The sequence below is a fragment of the Megalobrama amblycephala genome, linkage group LG10 (genome assembly GCF_018812025.1).
Source record: "Megalobrama amblycephala isolate DHTTF-2021 linkage group LG10, ASM1881202v1, whole genome shotgun sequence".
Classification (NCBI taxonomy): Eukaryota; Metazoa; Chordata; class Actinopteri; order Cypriniformes; family Xenocyprididae; genus Megalobrama; species Megalobrama amblycephala.
In genome coordinates, this window is record NC_063053.1 from 11,701,493 (window position 1) to 11,719,265 (window position 17,773).

At 37.4% G+C, this 17,773-nt stretch overlaps 1 protein-coding gene across 5 annotated transcripts in view; it reads left to right on the plus strand.

Moving 5' to 3' along the window:
• akt3a (v-akt murine thymoma viral oncogene homolog 3a) overlaps window positions 1-8,573 on the plus strand; it is a 93,200-nt gene extending 84,627 nt beyond the window's left edge. For all 5 annotated transcript variants that reach the window (XM_048204585.1, XM_048204586.1, XM_048204583.1 and 2 more), the window contains 4 exons: window positions 3,378-3,592; window positions 3,743-3,830; window positions 4,296-4,398; window positions 5,970-8,573. In XM_048204585.1, coding sequence (XP_048060542.1) covers window positions 3,378-3,592; window positions 3,743-3,830; window positions 4,296-4,398; window positions 5,970-6,055 — 492 coding nt within the window. In that variant the 3' untranslated portion in view covers window positions 6,056-8,573. The remainder of the gene's footprint in view (window positions 1-3,377; window positions 3,593-3,742; window positions 3,831-4,295; window positions 4,399-5,969) is intronic.
• Window positions 8,574-17,773: the final 9,200 nt, after the last annotated feature.

The window sequence follows — 17,773 nt, forward strand, 5'->3', positions numbered from 1 at the left end:
GTTGGCGTTCGTCATCTTGAAGGATGCGTACAGGTGCTTAGCAGCAGGTAAGCGTGCGTACCGCGATCCGTGCGTGTTTACGGTATGTGTGCGTACGCTTTGCACAACCCTATCTGTGTGATTGTGCGCAAGCGTCCTCGAGTAGCCCGGCCAAAGTGGGATAAGCTCATGGAGGCTGTCTGTTCCACTGCCCTGCTGGGGAACTGGGCTGGTGGAGCCACAGGCTCTCTGTCCCATCCCTCCCCGGCCAGCCTTGCCAAGGGCCCAGTCCTGGGAGCAGCAGCCCTGCCACATGGCTGTCCGAGCAGGGGCCTGTTCCTCCCCTGCGGCCGCTCCTCCTCGCCTGTGGCTCTGGAACAGGGAGACCCCAACTGGCTCTGTGTGCATTAATCGCATCCCCGCCTGCAGCCGAGCTGCTCACGTACACTCCCAGGACAAACAGCACAATCCGGCCATACGTGCCGCACACACACATGAACAGTGTCCTCGTGTTTCTGTGCATGCTTATGCTCCTGTTTGCTTCCAGAACACACAGTCCTGTCCTGTCTTCGCATAGACGTGCACAAATACACCCATTCTGTCTGTCTAATTCGAACACACTTTAACTCACACTCACAATTAAAGGAATAACTTTGATGAAAAGCACCCTTAACTGTGAAAAAATCACTTGAACTTTATTGTATGCAACAGAAATATAATGAATGATGCCCATGTTCAGTAAATAATTCAATTAATTATGAATAATAATAGCATAAAATAATTATTCCACCATGTAATATAGTTGAAATCACACAATGCACAATCAGCACATTTGATATGACATCTCTTATGTCTCACCAAGGCTGTAGTTATTTGATCAAAACTACTGTAAAAACAATTTAAAATAACTGTTTTCAATATATTTTAGAATGTCATTTATTCCTGTGATGCAAAGCTGAATTTTCAGCATCAGTCTTCAGTGCCACATGATCCTTCAGAAATCATTCTAATATGAAGTATTCATTTCTTTAATAATTACTGATCCCAAACTTTTGAACTGTAGTGTAGTTTAAAACACACAGTGTGTGCAATGTACCTTTCACGCATTCGCTCTGACATTTATATGTGGCGTAGTCATATACACCCATCTGACTGTATGGAGGTTGTTAGCGCTGCTTTCACACATGGACGTTCATATTGTGCTCCCTAATCAGATAGAGTAATGAATGCTGCTGTTGACTCATGCAGGTCTGCCTGTTTTTAAAGATCAGAAAGGAGACATCATTATAACACCACTCTGAGCATATGCTTAACTGGCTCAGTGCCAGCCAGCCTTGTCATTATTCAGACGTATTAATCACCACTCTCCACTCTGAAGAGCTCCTCTCCATCGCACGCTAACTCCAGCCGCCTTGTTTTTGCCACCTAGACTTTAAGAGCTACCGGTAAGGTGTGTATGAGCATCCTCGGTAATTGGGGCCCGGGATGCTTGCCCAAAAGCACAGCTTTGATCCAACGATATCAGGCTTTTAGGACTGTGCTTCCAGGTTCCAACTCTATCCTGTGTTGAAACTTTGACCCGATCCGCTGGTGCAGAATGAACGTTCAGTCACTTTTATCAGTCCAGAGCTGATGGGCCAGAGAGACGGAGCTGGCTTGCGCTGATATGATTTTGGTGATGATAAGCGCTACAATAAGAGTGTGTGAAGTGCTGCCATTATCAGCTACTCATATTCATATATTAGCACTGTTGTTCATAACTGCCATTTATTTTGAAACTCTCAGCTGTAATGACTGTTATGAACATGAAATTGATTGTGTTATGTTTCTCATGGACGGACGGATGGACAGAGATATAGATAGTTATGTAGAATAATTGACGGATGGATGGATAGACGGATAGATATAGAATGATTGACGGGTGGATGGATGGGTGGGTCAATGAATGATGGATAGATGTATAGACGTATGTACAGATAGATAGATACAGATGGATGGATGGACAGACAGATGTATGGAATGATTGATGGATGGATGGATGAGACGATGGATGGGTCGATGGATGGGTGGATGATGGATTGATGTATAGACATATGTATAGATAGATAGATACAGATCGATGGATGGACAGACGGATAGATATATAGAATGATGGGTGGGTGGATGATGGATGGATGGATGGGTAGATAGATAGATACAGATGGATGGATGGACAGACAGATGTATGGAATGATTGACGGATGGATGGATGAGACGATGGATGGATAGATGGGTGGGTTGATGATGGATTGATGTATAGACATATGTATAGATAGATAGATACAGATCGATGGATGGACAGACGGATAGATATATAGAATGATGGGTGGGTGGATGATGGATGGATGGATGGGTGATGGATAGATATATAGATGGGTGGGTGGGTGGGTGGGTGGATGATGGATTGATGGATGGATGGGTCTGTCTGGATGGATGGGTGGGTGGGTGGATGATGGATAGGTGGGTGGATGATAGATAGATGGGTGGGTGGATGGGTGGGTGGATGATGATAGGTGGGTGGATGATAGATAGATGGGTGGGTGGATGGCTATACAGATAGATGGATGGATAGATGGATAGATAGATATATACGTTGGATGGATGGATGGATTGGATGATGGATGGATAAATGGATAGGTCGATGGATGGATAGATGGGTAGGTGGATGATGGATAGGTGGGTGGATGATAGATGGGTGGGTGGATGGCTATACAGATAGATGATGGATAGATGGATATATATATATATTTATATATATATGTTGGATGGATGGATGGATGGATGGGATGATGGATGGATAAATGGGTGGGTGGATGATGGATAGATATAGATGTATGTATGTATAGATAGATGATGGATGGATGGATGGACAGACGGATAGATATATAGATGGATCATGAGTCGATGGATAGATGGGTGGGTGGATCATAGATAGATCGATGTATAGATGGATACTATACAGATGATGGATGGATAGATAGATATGGATGGATGGATTGTAGAATGCATTACCTGTGTTTAATTTATTTAAATTGCAAATTCCTCTTTCTGTCATTGAAACTCCAATTCAACTTCTGTGGGGTGTGGCCAATTCAATTCACATTCACACTCATGAATTAAAACAGAGATAGTTCTGAATCTTCCACATCCCTGCTCCATATTTTTGAGAGTTTTTTGACTGTTTATCCATGATTAAATGTTAAACAGGTTAACACTTTAACATATTTACCATTCAATAATGAGGTTTTCTTTCTGTAACAAAGAGTCCTGATACATTTTGTGGTCTACCTTTGATATTTTGAGGGTCGATCTTGAACGCTTTCATGCAGGAATGTTTGCGTTTGTGTGTTTGCCCTTAGGTGCTGGAGGACAATGATTACGGCCGTGCGGTGGACTGGTGGGGTCTTGGTGTGGTCATGTATGAGATGATGTGTGGCCGACTGCCTTTCTACAATCAGGACCATGAGAAGCTCTTTGAGCTCATTCTAATGGAGGACATCAAGTTCCCCAGGACGCTTTCTGCTGATGCCAAGTCTCTTCTGTCAGGTCTGCTCATCAAAGATCCCAATAAGAGGTACAAAACACACCTGGTCTAACCCAGAAACATTCATCACAATACAGATTGATTTCTTTATATTTCACTTAATTAGACAGGAACTGGTGTAAAAATCATCAGTTGTCTTCTGGCTAAATACATGTCCCATCCTTTCATTTTTCCTGTCAGACTCGGTGGAGGTCCGGATGATGCTAAGGAAATTATGCGACATAGTTTCTTTGCTGGAATTGACTGGCAGGATGTCTATGATAAAAAGGTAACTTAGAATTTATGCTGTCCTGCTTTCTCCACTACACATAAAGGTGCACTCAGGATTTTCATGTTGTGCTGGATATTGAAGTCGACCTCTGCATCACAGTAAAAATTCTTGTAATTTTGACTATTTTTTGTAATTGTGATTTTATCTCATAATTGAGTTTTGTATGTCATAATTTGATTTTCATTCTTATTTTACGCTATTTCAATTAAATAGTTCATTAAAAGTTGTACACAACAGAATACTTTTAATAGTACATGTTGAAACAGAGGTTGTGCGACTCAACGTTATAATAGGTCACTGTCACTTAAACTGCTTTCTCAAATAACACAATGGCTGGCAGAGGAGGTGCGGTTCAGAGGCGTTAGATTGAGCCCTCCAGCTCGCCACACTATATGCAGTGTCAGATCTGCACAAACAGGTGCTCCGTTTTTTTTTTTTCATCCCCCTTTCCTCCTTCCTCAGCTGATACCTCCCTTCAAGCCTCAGGTGTCGTCAGAGACAGATACCAGATATTTCGATGAAGAGTTCACAGCTCAGACGATTACAATAACCCCTCCTGAAAAATGTGAGTTTGTCTGTTGTTTGTTTATCTCTGCATACATTGACAATTCTCTAATGATACAAACCTGCATTCAGAAACATACTGCCTTCATGTAGTATTGTGCTGAATTAATTATCTTAGTGGTGAGAGGTGTGCCGTGTACTGGAAAATTGTTTTTTGGCACAAATCGAGATCACCTGAAAACTACGGGTGTTACTTTGTGTTCGCACATAATATTGTTTAAGAAGGTTTGTGAAGAAGTTATCTGGTTGTTCAATACATTTCATCTGATCTTCATCTCAAACACATAGACCCTGACAGAATCTGAAGAATATTTGATTTAAAGATCTTAAAATGATCTCAAACAGAGCTTCTGCATACAATTACTTGAAAGCATTTTCAAATTAGCCAAGATATTTTTTTTAAATTTATAGAATTTTAGTAATGACATATTTTAGGAAAGTCTGAGATTTCTGCATTCAGTTTGGGTATTGATACTTTTATTCAGCAAGGATGCATCAAATTGATCAAAAGTGACAGGAAAGACATGTATAATGTAACAAAAGATTTCTACTCTAAATAAATGCTGTTCAAGTAATCCTGAATAAAATGTATCAGTTTCCACAAAAAAAAGCAAGATAAATATTAATAATAAGAAATGTTTCTTGAGCAGCATATCAGCATATTAGAATGATTTCTGAAGGATCATGTGACATTGAGGTCTGGAGTAATGGCTGCTGAAAATTAGGCTTTTCATGACAGGAATAAATTACAATTTATAATATATTAAAATAGATTACTGATGTTATAAATTGTAATAATATTTCAAAATAGTACTGTTTTTTACAGTATTTTTTATTTTAAAAATTAAGCCTTTAAAAGATTTCTTTCAAAAACATTAAAACATCTTACCGACTCCAAACTTATGAACTGCAGTGTGTAATGGACCTTCAGTCCACTGAAATCTCTCTTGATCAGAAGAGCAGCCAACACATTTATTTATTTTTTTGTATTATTTTAACTGACTGGAGGTCATTACTGTCGAGGTAAATTACTTTTTCCATCAGCGACCTTGACTGTATAAACATTTATTAAATGAAATGCTAATCAAAAACGTTTTGAACCGTTTTTGTGCTTTTGCTGCAAATGTTGGTTACAGTACTTCCCATCAACTCTTCTGAATGCTAAATTAAAAAGGTCTTGAGAGTGTGAGGTGAAACTAAGGCAGTAATATTTTCAGTATCAAAGCCAAAGCTTATAAAAGGTCTAGTCGATATTTAGGATGTGTGGGACGAATTAAATTTTGTCCTCATAACCTTTTTAATAAAAGTAACAACCTTGTTTTCGCCTGCAAACTGTCAAGTCTTCCACAGACTCCATATTCAACAGCTTGTTTCCTGTAAGTGTGTGGGTGCCAGTTTTTTGGCATATTGTAGGCTTTTTTGTGACCTGATGGGAAGTGTAAAAGCGGCTCAGATAAAGTTTTCTCTCAGCTAACTGGAGAAAATATTTTATTTGCATACGCCTGGCTGAAAATGACCGGTAACATTAGACTAGCCACTCCTGACCGATTATCCCTGTGCCCTTCTCCTCAGTTGACGAAGATGGGATGGATTGCATGGACAACGAGCGACGGCCACACTTCCCCCAGTTCTCCTACTCCGCCAGCGGGAGAGAGTGAGCGCCACGCAGCCGACACTGCCTCATCCTCATCAAGGTCACCACTGGAACAAATTAAGTCTTCAGCTTCTAACAGCCCCGGCCCTATTGACCCTCCATCGTCCATCTTGGTTCTGTCATTTGTTTAGCTAGACCAAGGGAAACTTCTGATTTAGGGTGATGGGAATTTGCACGTGGGGTCGGACCGAGGTCCAGCCCGCTCAAACGTCCTCACAGCTCCAGCCCAAAGGTTGGGTCGAGATGGGAGAACTTTTGCTGGTTGTTAGGAGTTTTGTATTTATTATGTTTCTCTTTTTGGTTTGAGATGTTGCTTCACATTCCTTATTCAATGGGAACTGATATCAAGACACATCCATTCAGTTCAGACGAAAAACGTATAACTGCATGGCTAGAGATTCACATGGGTTTTACGATTCCAATCTCTCGGGTACATGTAGTATAACTACACGAAATCGCTCCAGTCTCAGCTTTTTAAGGCTCACCTTCTGTTATATAAACTTAAAACTGCCATAAACGGTTTACTCAGGCTTCACAGAGGACATCTGTGTTCAACTCATCAGTCATCAGGACTAGCTTTACCCCTCATCATTCCACAACACAGTATTCCTTCATATGAAGCCCTGTGAACCTGAGCTATGCAGTGCTAAACCGTCACTAAAACTACCCGTTAGAAAAGGTTACTCAGATTAATTCGACCGTAAATGTATTCACGGAAGGCTTTATTTCTTGCATATCACTCCTTAAGAAAAACGTTCTCAGTGTTTTATAGAAAAGATGGCACGTTTAACTGAAGTGGAATGTTTTATGCAGTGATAAATGGCTGTGATGTAGTTTCATATGATGATCAGAATGAATTCCCCCAGACTTTTTGTGAGAAACCCTTTCCACTCAACGCTCAATAGTGCAATCACAGTATAACAAAACAAAACAAAACAAAACAAAACAAAACAAAAAAAAGCCAGCATTATTTCTATTATATTTGTTTTATAATAAGAAAAAAAAGTGATTAAAAAATATATATATATTTAAGCAAATTTAATTTATTCTTTTCTGTTTGTTTGTTTGTCCTCTCGTTTATTAAGAGTGCTTTCGAAGTCTCCTTTTTTGAATAAAACAAATGCACCTAAAAAGGCTTACGAATGTAGACGGGTCAATGCAAAGGCCTTCATTTGTTTTCTATTTTGTTTTCTCTTAACTGTTTTTTTTTTTTTTTTTTCACACACCAGTGTAGTGTTGGAGTTTCATTTTCCTCCTCAACATTGTGAGCAGACTGAGTGATGTTGAAATGTGTTGCTTGTCTTTCCACCAATGAAAGGGCTGTAAAAGACCATACTGATTCATTCAGCTGTCCTCTGGCAGTAGGTTACTGTACGTGAAAGTCTGTAACAGAGAAGGACACGTGCTCCATTGTGCTTAGCGTTAGCTGTTAATGAGCATTTAAACACAACACTGCACATTCTCGTTGTTGCTTCAAGGCAGGAGACTGAAAATTAAGGAATCATTTTGTTTAATTGTAGGTATAGATAAATTAAATGCTATTTTGAGCGTTGACGTGCTTCGCTACATCTAATATCATGTTCACATTCCTTCCTAAAATATTATTGTACACAAATCAAATCCTTCCATCATGGACCCATACGCCAATCAGATATTAGCTTTAAAATTCTTCAGTAAACATTAAGCATTTTTATGGCTTTTCACACTGCACTTAACCCCGGGTTATCGTCGTTCTAAACACCGCTTTTAACCCCGGGTAAAGGAGCGTTTCACACTAGCAGCGCTTTTTACCCGGGGTTATGATACCCTGCTCCAGAGCATAGTTAGCACATTTTTTTGTGTTAACCCCAACCTTTACAGTGTGAAATGATGTGGTGTTAGAATGTTACAACTAGATGCTTAGCAACCGACAACCAATCGCGTGCCTTAAATGCACGCGCTTTGGGCAGAGACGGAAACACCGCACAATATAAATGATACAATATATATATATGATGGGAAAAATGTCAAACGGCGATGGAAAACGCAACAATTGGAGTGAAGAAAAGACCGTTTCATTCTTACCTTTATAGTTCGAAAAGTTGACTCAGAAAAACTTAATATTACAGTCAGCAATGTGTAATATGAGGACACGCAATGCTAGACAGGGTTGCCAGGTTTTCACAACAAAACCCGCCCAATAGCTCCTCAAAACTAGCCCAATGACATTTCAGGGGGGTCCATGATAAAATCACATTCCAGGGGGGGAAATTCGCGTTTTTGGTGGGGCTCCCCTGGTAAAATTTGCATTCCAGGAACTAAATATCACGTTATTTTGGGTTAATTCAACCTGCGGACATAAAAAAACAACCCGCGGCAACAGTGTAAAAGTTGCCCAATTCTGCGGGAAAACTGGCAACTTGGCAACACTGATGCTAGAGTCTTTATCAAAGACTATAGAATAACACAAGACGTGTCACTCGTATTGTTTTGAATGGGAGAAAGTGTAACGCGCCATATGGCGGAATAACTCCCGCCTTCTAAATAAGAGCCAATCGCCGACTGGTAAAGTCATCGCGTCACTTCAGCGGCCGTTAGAATCACCGGTTTCTATAGAAACAGTCAGACTCACGCCTCCGAAGAGACGCGCATTTAAGTCTGCGCATGCGCATTAGCTTGATGGGTCATTCTACAGAAACGTCCACTTTTCTGTCCCTAGACTTTACAGAAATATTACACTTAAAAAACACTTTAGGATTAAATTTTTTTTATATTTTAATATGAAACAATATGTTATTTGAACAATGAAACCTTGTTGAGCCATCAATGTGGCAATATTTGTTTTTTAATTAATTATAAAAATTCCAAGCGCCACAGAAGTGCTCGTCCCCACAGTCATGTACAGAGGGAAAGTGCTTTATTTTGAGCTCAGAAACAGGTTTTTCTACCATTTCAAATACAATAATGTATGCGTAACTATCAAATATATAATGTAAATGACATAAAAAAACCAAATGCTAAATAAATATTATAACATTTTTAATGAATGTAGTTGTCCCCTGGTGTTGTGTCACTGGTGTTACCTTTAACAAAAATCTCTTATTTTGAAAGAAAAAATCACACTGATGACATCACTTGACTTCCTTCTTTCTATTTCCTGAAGATCAATGAAGAAAGGCCAATGGAAAGTCCACTATCTCTTTTCAGTTATCAGATATTTTAATTATAAAATCATATTTTCATATGAAGCTTTTAGTTGAAGTCACTGGTGTGACCTACTTTATTGCTAGGGAATTTTAAAAAACTAGAATACAAATGGATTAAATTACTTGATTTAGTGAATATATCATAATTTACAACATGTGGATTGATTCCTTGCAGCAGCCATTTTGTAAAATGCATTTTTCATGAAAAATGTCACTGGTGTTACCTTTTTATGAAAATATCACTGGTGGTACCGTCACTGGTGTTACCCGTTTTTAGATAAACTTTATTTAAAGCTATTCATTTAGTTATTTTGCATAAAAAAAGCACTAAGATTACATGATTCTAACTTTTCTTTCTCATTGTTAATCCTCCTTTGGTCAGATATGGCTAAATTAAGGGGATTTGGCTAAATTCAGTGCAGGGACTTTACAGACAGTTTTAAAATGTTGTTTATAATCTTTTACTGACTGCTTTCACTAAGTGTCAATGACAGTCTTTTATTGTACACCAAATGTAAAAATTTAGTCCAAACTACTTAATTATAGTTGAAAAATTAAGGATCTTTGGTCTTATGTATACGTCACTGGTGATTCATTGTGTCACTGGTGTTACTGTTTTTTGTCTGTCACATTAAATAAAATGTCATATGTGACATGATAATAATTTTACATTCATTGAATTCTGCTACACTCAAGAATTAAGATGTAAAGGATTGTATCATTACTTGTTTATTATTGTTTTTCAAATATTTTTATTGTTATAGCAAATACATGGTTGCGCAATTGAATTAACATCATTCAATCACACTTTTAACAAACCTGATTAAAATAAATAACACACAATCTCCTTATTTTTTGCATTATCATTATTATTCTGTAACTCTGACTGCATGTGCTGAAAAAAAATGAGAAATAATTTCATAAAAATGTTTAAAAATGCCAGAGAAGTAAGGTAACACCAGTGACAAAAAGAGGGGACATGCAGTTTTTAAATAAATGTACAAAAAAAACCAAAAATCATTAAGCTGTCATTTATGTGTATTCATAAAGTCCAAGTGTAATATAATAATGTGGTCTAAGTTTAAATGTTAAAAAAAGAAATACATTTTAAGACATTTTGTCATACCAAAAGTGGACGTTTCTGTAGAATGACCCTGATCCAGCCTATAAAATACCTTTTTTTGTCATGATTCGAGCGTTTAGAAACTAAATTTATGAGCCGGTTGTTGTTAGATTTCATTGGTGATTTCAAATATGAAATTTAATCGTAAGGTTGGCGAACAGTTTTGGAGAATTTGATGTTTCCTCATTCAAAGAGATTGCATGATGCCCAGGATGCCCGAGAGGCGTTTCAAAGATGGCCGCCGAGTGAAATGACTCGTCTTAAAGGGACTTTGCCTTTATGTAAAGAGGTCACGTGCAGCATTTGTCCAGTCAGTGACACTGACACCACGGTGGTTTAGAAATGTGCAGTGTTTAACGGCAGCTTATGAATACCCAGGATTATCTGTTAACCGTTTTAGAATGACCCAGGGTTAACTATTTCAAGTGTGAAAAGCCCTTATGAGTGAAAAATGTTTCTGGTTGCATTTTTCTGAGGATTTACTTGAATGAAGCTTGATAGGATAGTTAAGGGAACCAGGACAGTGATGAATGAGTTCAGATGGACAGTGTTCTTTAAATGAGATCAAAGGGAAATATAGAGTAATAATTTGATATATGCAGTACATATCTTGATAGTGTTTGGCAATAAAACAGTATGTGGTGTTTATTTTCTGAGTGTAAAGATGGCTTATGTGCATGTTGCTGTTGCATTTAATGTGTCCTTTTAATTTGGGCAGGAATGGCAAAAACTTAAATTTATATTTGCCTTGAAATGTGGCCAGTGCAGCTTCTGTATGAGGTTGGAATGAGAATTTTCGTATTGAGGTGGGACATTAATAAAGAGGGAAGTGATATGAGGAAGGACTGTCGCTAAAATGATACGAATGGTGTTAAAGGATTAGTTCACTTTTAAATGAAAATTACCCCAAGCTTTACTCTCCCTCAAGCCATCCTAGGTGTATATGACTTTCTTCTTTCCGATGAACACAGTCGGAGAAATATTAATAAATATCTTGACGCATCCAAGCTTTATAATGGCAGTGAGTGAGGATCAACGAGTAGGAAGCTGAAGAAACTGCATCCATTATAAACGCACTCCACACGTTCATCAGAAACTCATATACACCTAGGATGGCTTGAGGGTGAGTAAAGCTTGGGGTAATTTTCATTTGAGCGTGACCTAATCCTTTAAAGGTGCGTATATGAAAAGTGAAGTAGAGTGAGGCGTCTGAACTGGAGTTTCTTGTATGTGTGTTAAGGTCTGATGTGGATTTGATGACGAGTGGTTAAGGACGATTCAGAAAGTTTGTCCACATTCCTCACAGAGCTTTCCGCCAAAATGCCTGCATTGATTGTGAGCGTTGTTCATTTTTCAGTGGTGTAATGTGTGACGCTGTAGCATGGTACTGTTGCTCTATTGCCAGATTTTTGTTCATTTAAAACTGTGATGTCCAACCCAATAATGTTCTCTGATAGCACAGCTGTGGTACTGCAGGAAGATTCGCTGTTCGTGTCATTCTGTCTTCCAACTTAAAAGTTTTCCTTTAGATCATTCCTTGCCTATTCCCCCAATCCTTTTTCTTATTTTATTTATTTATTGTTTGAGAGAAAGAGAAAGAAAAAGCGGTTAATGCCACTACCTGATATAATTTAATAGGCTTGTACTGCTGACTGTTTAGTTTTTTTGGTGTTCAGTTTTGTTTGTTTGCTTGTTTTATTACTTTTTTATTTATCATCACAGAATAACTTTTTGTGTCTTGTTTTACATTTTCTGGTTAGGTAACATTTACAATTTAAAATTATATTGAATAGGGAGATGAAAGCACTCGTTTTGTATTTTTTATTTTTTTCCTCTTTTATTTTTGCTTTTTTAACTTTAGACAAACTGATTTGTTGTTGTACGACTCTTTATTTAATCATACTGTGATGCTGTTCATCCATTTCATTATCTTTAATATGCACTTGTGAGGGACCAAAGTGTTTTCCTCAAGACATGGAGAGGCAGAGAATGTTGATGTTCATTGGGGCGGTACCTTGCATGTGAAATACATTCATTGGTAATACTTTATTTAAACAGCAGAAGGGCCTTTGGCTTTGGCCAAATCAATCACACACTTTTGTAACTCCATATTTTAACACTCGGCTTTGTATCTGCCTGTAGTAGCACTTTCATACCCATTGCTCTTTTTATAAAGCTCAGCATAAGAAAATAAGGTCCCTGCTTGGGGGGAAAAAAGAATACAGGAAAATAAACAAAAGGAAAAAAAAGAAGAAGAAAATACTTGAAAGCACAGATTCGCCCTCATAGACCTCATGCTCATAGATTTTACTTTTCTGAGTGATTGCGCTCTGTAATATGTAACAGCGTGGATGCAGATAGACATGAAATGCTGCCAGGAGACAACCTTTGCCTGGTGACACAGACAGACTAATGTTTCCCAAGGTTTCCTAATGCTCTAGTGTTGTAGAAAAGCTGAGCTGTTCCGGTGTCACCACTTCAAGAGTTTCAGAGGACAATAAACCCAACCCAACCTAAAGTCATTATTCCCTGAATACTGAACTAGTGTGAGGAAGGGACCCATGGAGACATGGGCGGCACGGGCTCCATCCCTCCTAAGCGCACCTCAGTGTGCCACTGCTGCTACTGTTTGTACTGTCTACAACAGATTTTCTCTATATCGCGCTCCTGGTAGTGTATTATGAATGAGCATGAATTGTAAAGTATTTATTTAAAAACAAAAGACAAATCTTAAAAAAAAAAAACGACAACAACAAAAAAACAAAAACATTTTATGTCCATGTAGCTTTAGAGTTTGTGACATTTCTTGACCTTGCTAGCTCTGTCATTAGATCCATGTTAAGAACTAGTCATGTGGTTAAGAATTTTACATGGAAGGGATTAACAAAAAAATATTAAAAAAAAAAAAATAAAGAACTGTATTACCATCCTTCATCTTAAAAAATAAAAAAAAAGTTTATTTCCTTAAATACAGTATAGGGCCCACACGGATGCGGGAAGCTTATCTGCAAGAAACTGTTTTTGTACACTGTACATCCTAGTATTTTTACACGTAAATGTATATGATAGGGATGCACATTATTTTCCTTCTTACAGACTGCTTAAATAAAGCACTGTCAATCTGCTTTGGGTTGAGTCGTGTCTGTTTGACTTATTTGCTCCAGACAAAACATTCATGATTCCTTACACACCTCAAAACCTGCTGATGAATTTACAATCGACATTCAGATGTTAGGAAATCATTTATAGATATTTAATACAGTTTACAAAAAGTATTTAAAAAAAAAACACACCATTAAATCTGTCCCTGTCATACAAAAACACATTAAATAATAATGGCCCCTGTTTTGGGGGAAAAAGTATAAAGGAAAATAAAATGAGAGGGGAAAACAAAACAGATAAAGGTGAATATGGTACATTTTTATGACGTTGGTTTTTATACGTATCACCGCAGTTCTGATTTGAAATTTTGTCCAGTGAGTGGCGCTAAAAGTGTAATACGGAAGAGGATCAGGGCCAAGCAATAATAAAAAATAAAACCATCCCGAGATTAAAGTTGTTAAATTTCGAGAAAAAAATCGTTAAATTTCGAGAAAAAAGTCGAAATAAAATGTTGAGAATAAACTCATTAAATTACGAGAAAAAACTCGTTAAATTTCAAGAAAAAAGTCGAGATAAAATGTTGAGAATAAACTCGTTAAATTATGAGAAAAATGTCGTTAAATTTCGAGAAAAAAGTCGAGATAAAATGTTGAGAATAAAGTCATTAAATTACGAGAAAAAACTCGTTAAATTTTGAGAAAAAAGTCGAGATAAAATGTTGACAAACTCATAATTTAATGAGTTTATTCTCAACATTTTTTCGACTTTTTTCTCGTAATTTAACGAGTTTATTCTCATAATTTAACAACTTTTTTTCTCGTAATTTAATGACTTTATTGTCAACATTTTATCTCGACTTTTTTCTCGAAATTTAACAAGTTTTTTCTCGTAATTTAATGACTATATTCTCAACATTTTATCTCGACTTTTTTTCTCGAAATTTAACAACTTTAATCTCGAGATGGTTTTATTTTTTTATTATTGCTTGGCCCTAATCCTTAGTGTAACGTTAGTGCTTCATTATTTTTTTTTTAAATAATGTACCACCAACACTCCACCTAAACCTACAGTGTTAACAAAAGCAAATGTGACATAAAAAGCATCCGTTATTGTGCCGTTTTAGCTTGTTTTGATCTCTCATCTTCGAGTTCTTTTACTGCGCCTCGTTTTTCCCCGGATTCGTACCCAAAGCTTAATTGTCCCAAGTCAAACTCCGTACCAGCTGAGCTACAGAGCAGGCTTGTCTACATTATATTCGTTTACAAATTGTACACTTTGGTAAAAAGAGCGTTTTTAAGTTGTAATATTGTGCAAGGAGACGTAAAAACGTCTTTATTAATCCATAATCTGACCCTGTGATCGTAACTGTGTATGAAGACGATTAAAAGGGTTTGCGGTTTTACTGCCTCTAGTGTTCATTTCTGTTGGAAACTGCATTTTAGGACTTCCGGTTCCATCGCCCTAAAGTCTATGGGGTTTTTGCTAAATCGCCTGAAATAAGGTCTGTGGTTAACAAAGCCTCTAAATATATTCACGTTTTGGTCTATGACATAAAACACACCAGTTATAACCCACTTGAGATTTTTTTAAACCTTTATTGTGTCTTAAAAATGGCGGTTGCTAACAAGCTGCTAAAATGAACTACTGCCTTTGGCGGGGATTTTAGACGTCATCATTAAAAACGGGACATTTGGACAGCATTTCTCATGAAAAAGTGGATAAGAATTCAAACACAGCACAGATCATAACCAGTGAGCATATTTTTAAATAAACTTGTTTTTTAAATAAAGTTTGAGGAAGCTTGTTGGTGGTGACGTTGATCCTCGACCATGGTGTGCTGTTGTCCATTTATAGCCTACTGTTAGCCTTTTATATCTGATGACTTTATTTAGGCTTCAAAATGTATACATTTTGTGTTACTTTGTAAAGATTATCTTAATAGACAAAACGTGCAAGTGTCAAAACCCTTTGTTAAACACAGAGCTTATTTTCTGCGATTTTCCAAAAGTCTATGGGAAAAATGCATTGGCTCTCAATCGAGGGAACCCGTGCGCCACTAACTTCCGGGTTGGCCTACAAAAACACGTCATCCCTGAGGATACTCTATTGGTACGTATTTTTGCGACTCGCAAAAACGTTCCCACAGGTACGTCTTTCCATGAGACCAGGTTGACAACTTCAACCACCCTGGTATCTTTGATGATAAAATAATACATGCAATACAAGATATAAAAAGGAATTATTAATTGTGCACAAATATCAGTAAATACGTAATAAAACGAATGAAATTGTGTAGCATGATACAGAGGCTCAGCGCTCTTAGTCATACAATCATGCGCCACATACCTTCATACGCTTATTTACTCTCTTAAAATAAGTAAACTGTGACTTATAACTCAAACTGAAGCACTTCACTCATTACTTTTAATTTTATGGATATGTGGAATGTATCACGTAATGATTTAAACTTATGGGAACAGCAGTGATCACATGACCCTATGGAAACGGCCCTCATGTGGTCAACGTGTCCATTCTTTTCTCAACATGGATCTGGGGAGATACTCTTCGAGTTTTTCCGGCGGCAAAGGGGGAAATATAGATGAAATATAGATTAATATATATGAAATAATAATAATAATGAAATATATATGAATTTAATGTTTTTCAATATTTGTTTTTAAAATTCAGTGTTCATTTATTCAGTGTTGTAAAGGTACATTAGTGTTAGTATTCTGAAGTATTAACTGTCCATACATTGCACTTTAAAAAGAATCTGTTGAGAATCTTGTTGGTAAATAGAATATATTTTTTCTTTGTATCTGTCAAAATACTACAAGATTATCCTACAATATATGTGACATCAAATAAGGGTTAGCACAAAAGTCATCTAAATGTAATCCAAAAGTAGTCAAGATTACATTACCAAAAATGTGTAATCTATGAGATTATATTACTGATTACAATTTCTGTCATGTAATTTGTAATCAGTAACTGATTACAATTCATAAGTAATCTACCCAGCTCTGACTATGATTGAGACTCAATAAAAACACTGTACCACTGCTGACAACCACTAATCATCTCAACAGACGACAAAGAAGAACCACACTGTCTTCTATCTCATGACGCTTTCGTTTATTTCCTATAATTCCTAATTGGCCTTGTATAATCATCTCTCGCAGTCTGAAGGCTTCAGTGTGGCGGTCAGCGAGGCAGCATGTGGGTGTTCTTAGACAAATGCTCAGAGGGAGAGTCTGAATTACTAACTCGTTCAAATAACAAAACAACAGCATGGTAGTATTAACAGAGCCGAAAGCGCCGGCGCTTTGCGGAGCATCACTCCATTTGCAATAATCTCCAACGAATGTCAGCATTCGGCGATTCGCTGTCTGTTGCTGACGTGCCTCTAGCAGCAATCTGGATGAGCATCTGTGGGTGCCTAGTCTAGCGTGATGTGCAGCCATGGCTACCAGCTGCTGTGGTGCTTGTGTGCACTTCTCTCTCTCTCTCTCTCTATGGGTGAATCTCGCAGAACCAATACAAAATCAAAAGATTCAAAAATATTATATCCAGCGTAAATAAAACAAAGCCTATTTTATGACTACTACATTGTTAGGCATTGTGACCTTTTTCAATGACAATTTAAGTACATTTCTACCTAAAATTCTCATTATCACAATGCATCCAGATATTTAACTTTTTTTTTAATTTCTCCTACAGGTATTTTGCACTATATGGCATTAAGAAAATTGTATTACAACATCTAGTTTGGATAATTCAGACGATGAGACGACACATGTATCTCGCATCACCACGCATGCATCGTGATGCTCTCGTGAACATGCATCAGGGACTGATACGGAAGAGAGGAAATTGTTGAATAAAGTCACATTTTGTTTTTGGGCGCACAAAAAAGTATTCTCGTCGCATCATAAAATTCAGGTTGAACCAGTGTAGTCAGTGTAGTGTAAATTTGTTTTTACTACCTTTCTGGGCATTGAAAGTGTAAATAAACTTGCTGTCAATGGAGGACTCACTAAGCCATCGGATTTTATCAAAAATATCTTAATTTGTGTTCTGAAGATGAACAAAAGTCTTACGGGTGTGGAACGACATGAGGGTGAGTAATTAATGACAGACTTTTTGGGTGCCCTTAAATCATAAACAATGCACATCAATGTGATCTTCAATCATCAAACAATATATAAATAAATAATTGCCTAAAGTTACGGAATGAAATGTCGACCCAGGAACAGGTATAGGACTGTTCAAGGCAAGCTTTGTTGATGGACTCAATCTATTCATGTTTTGA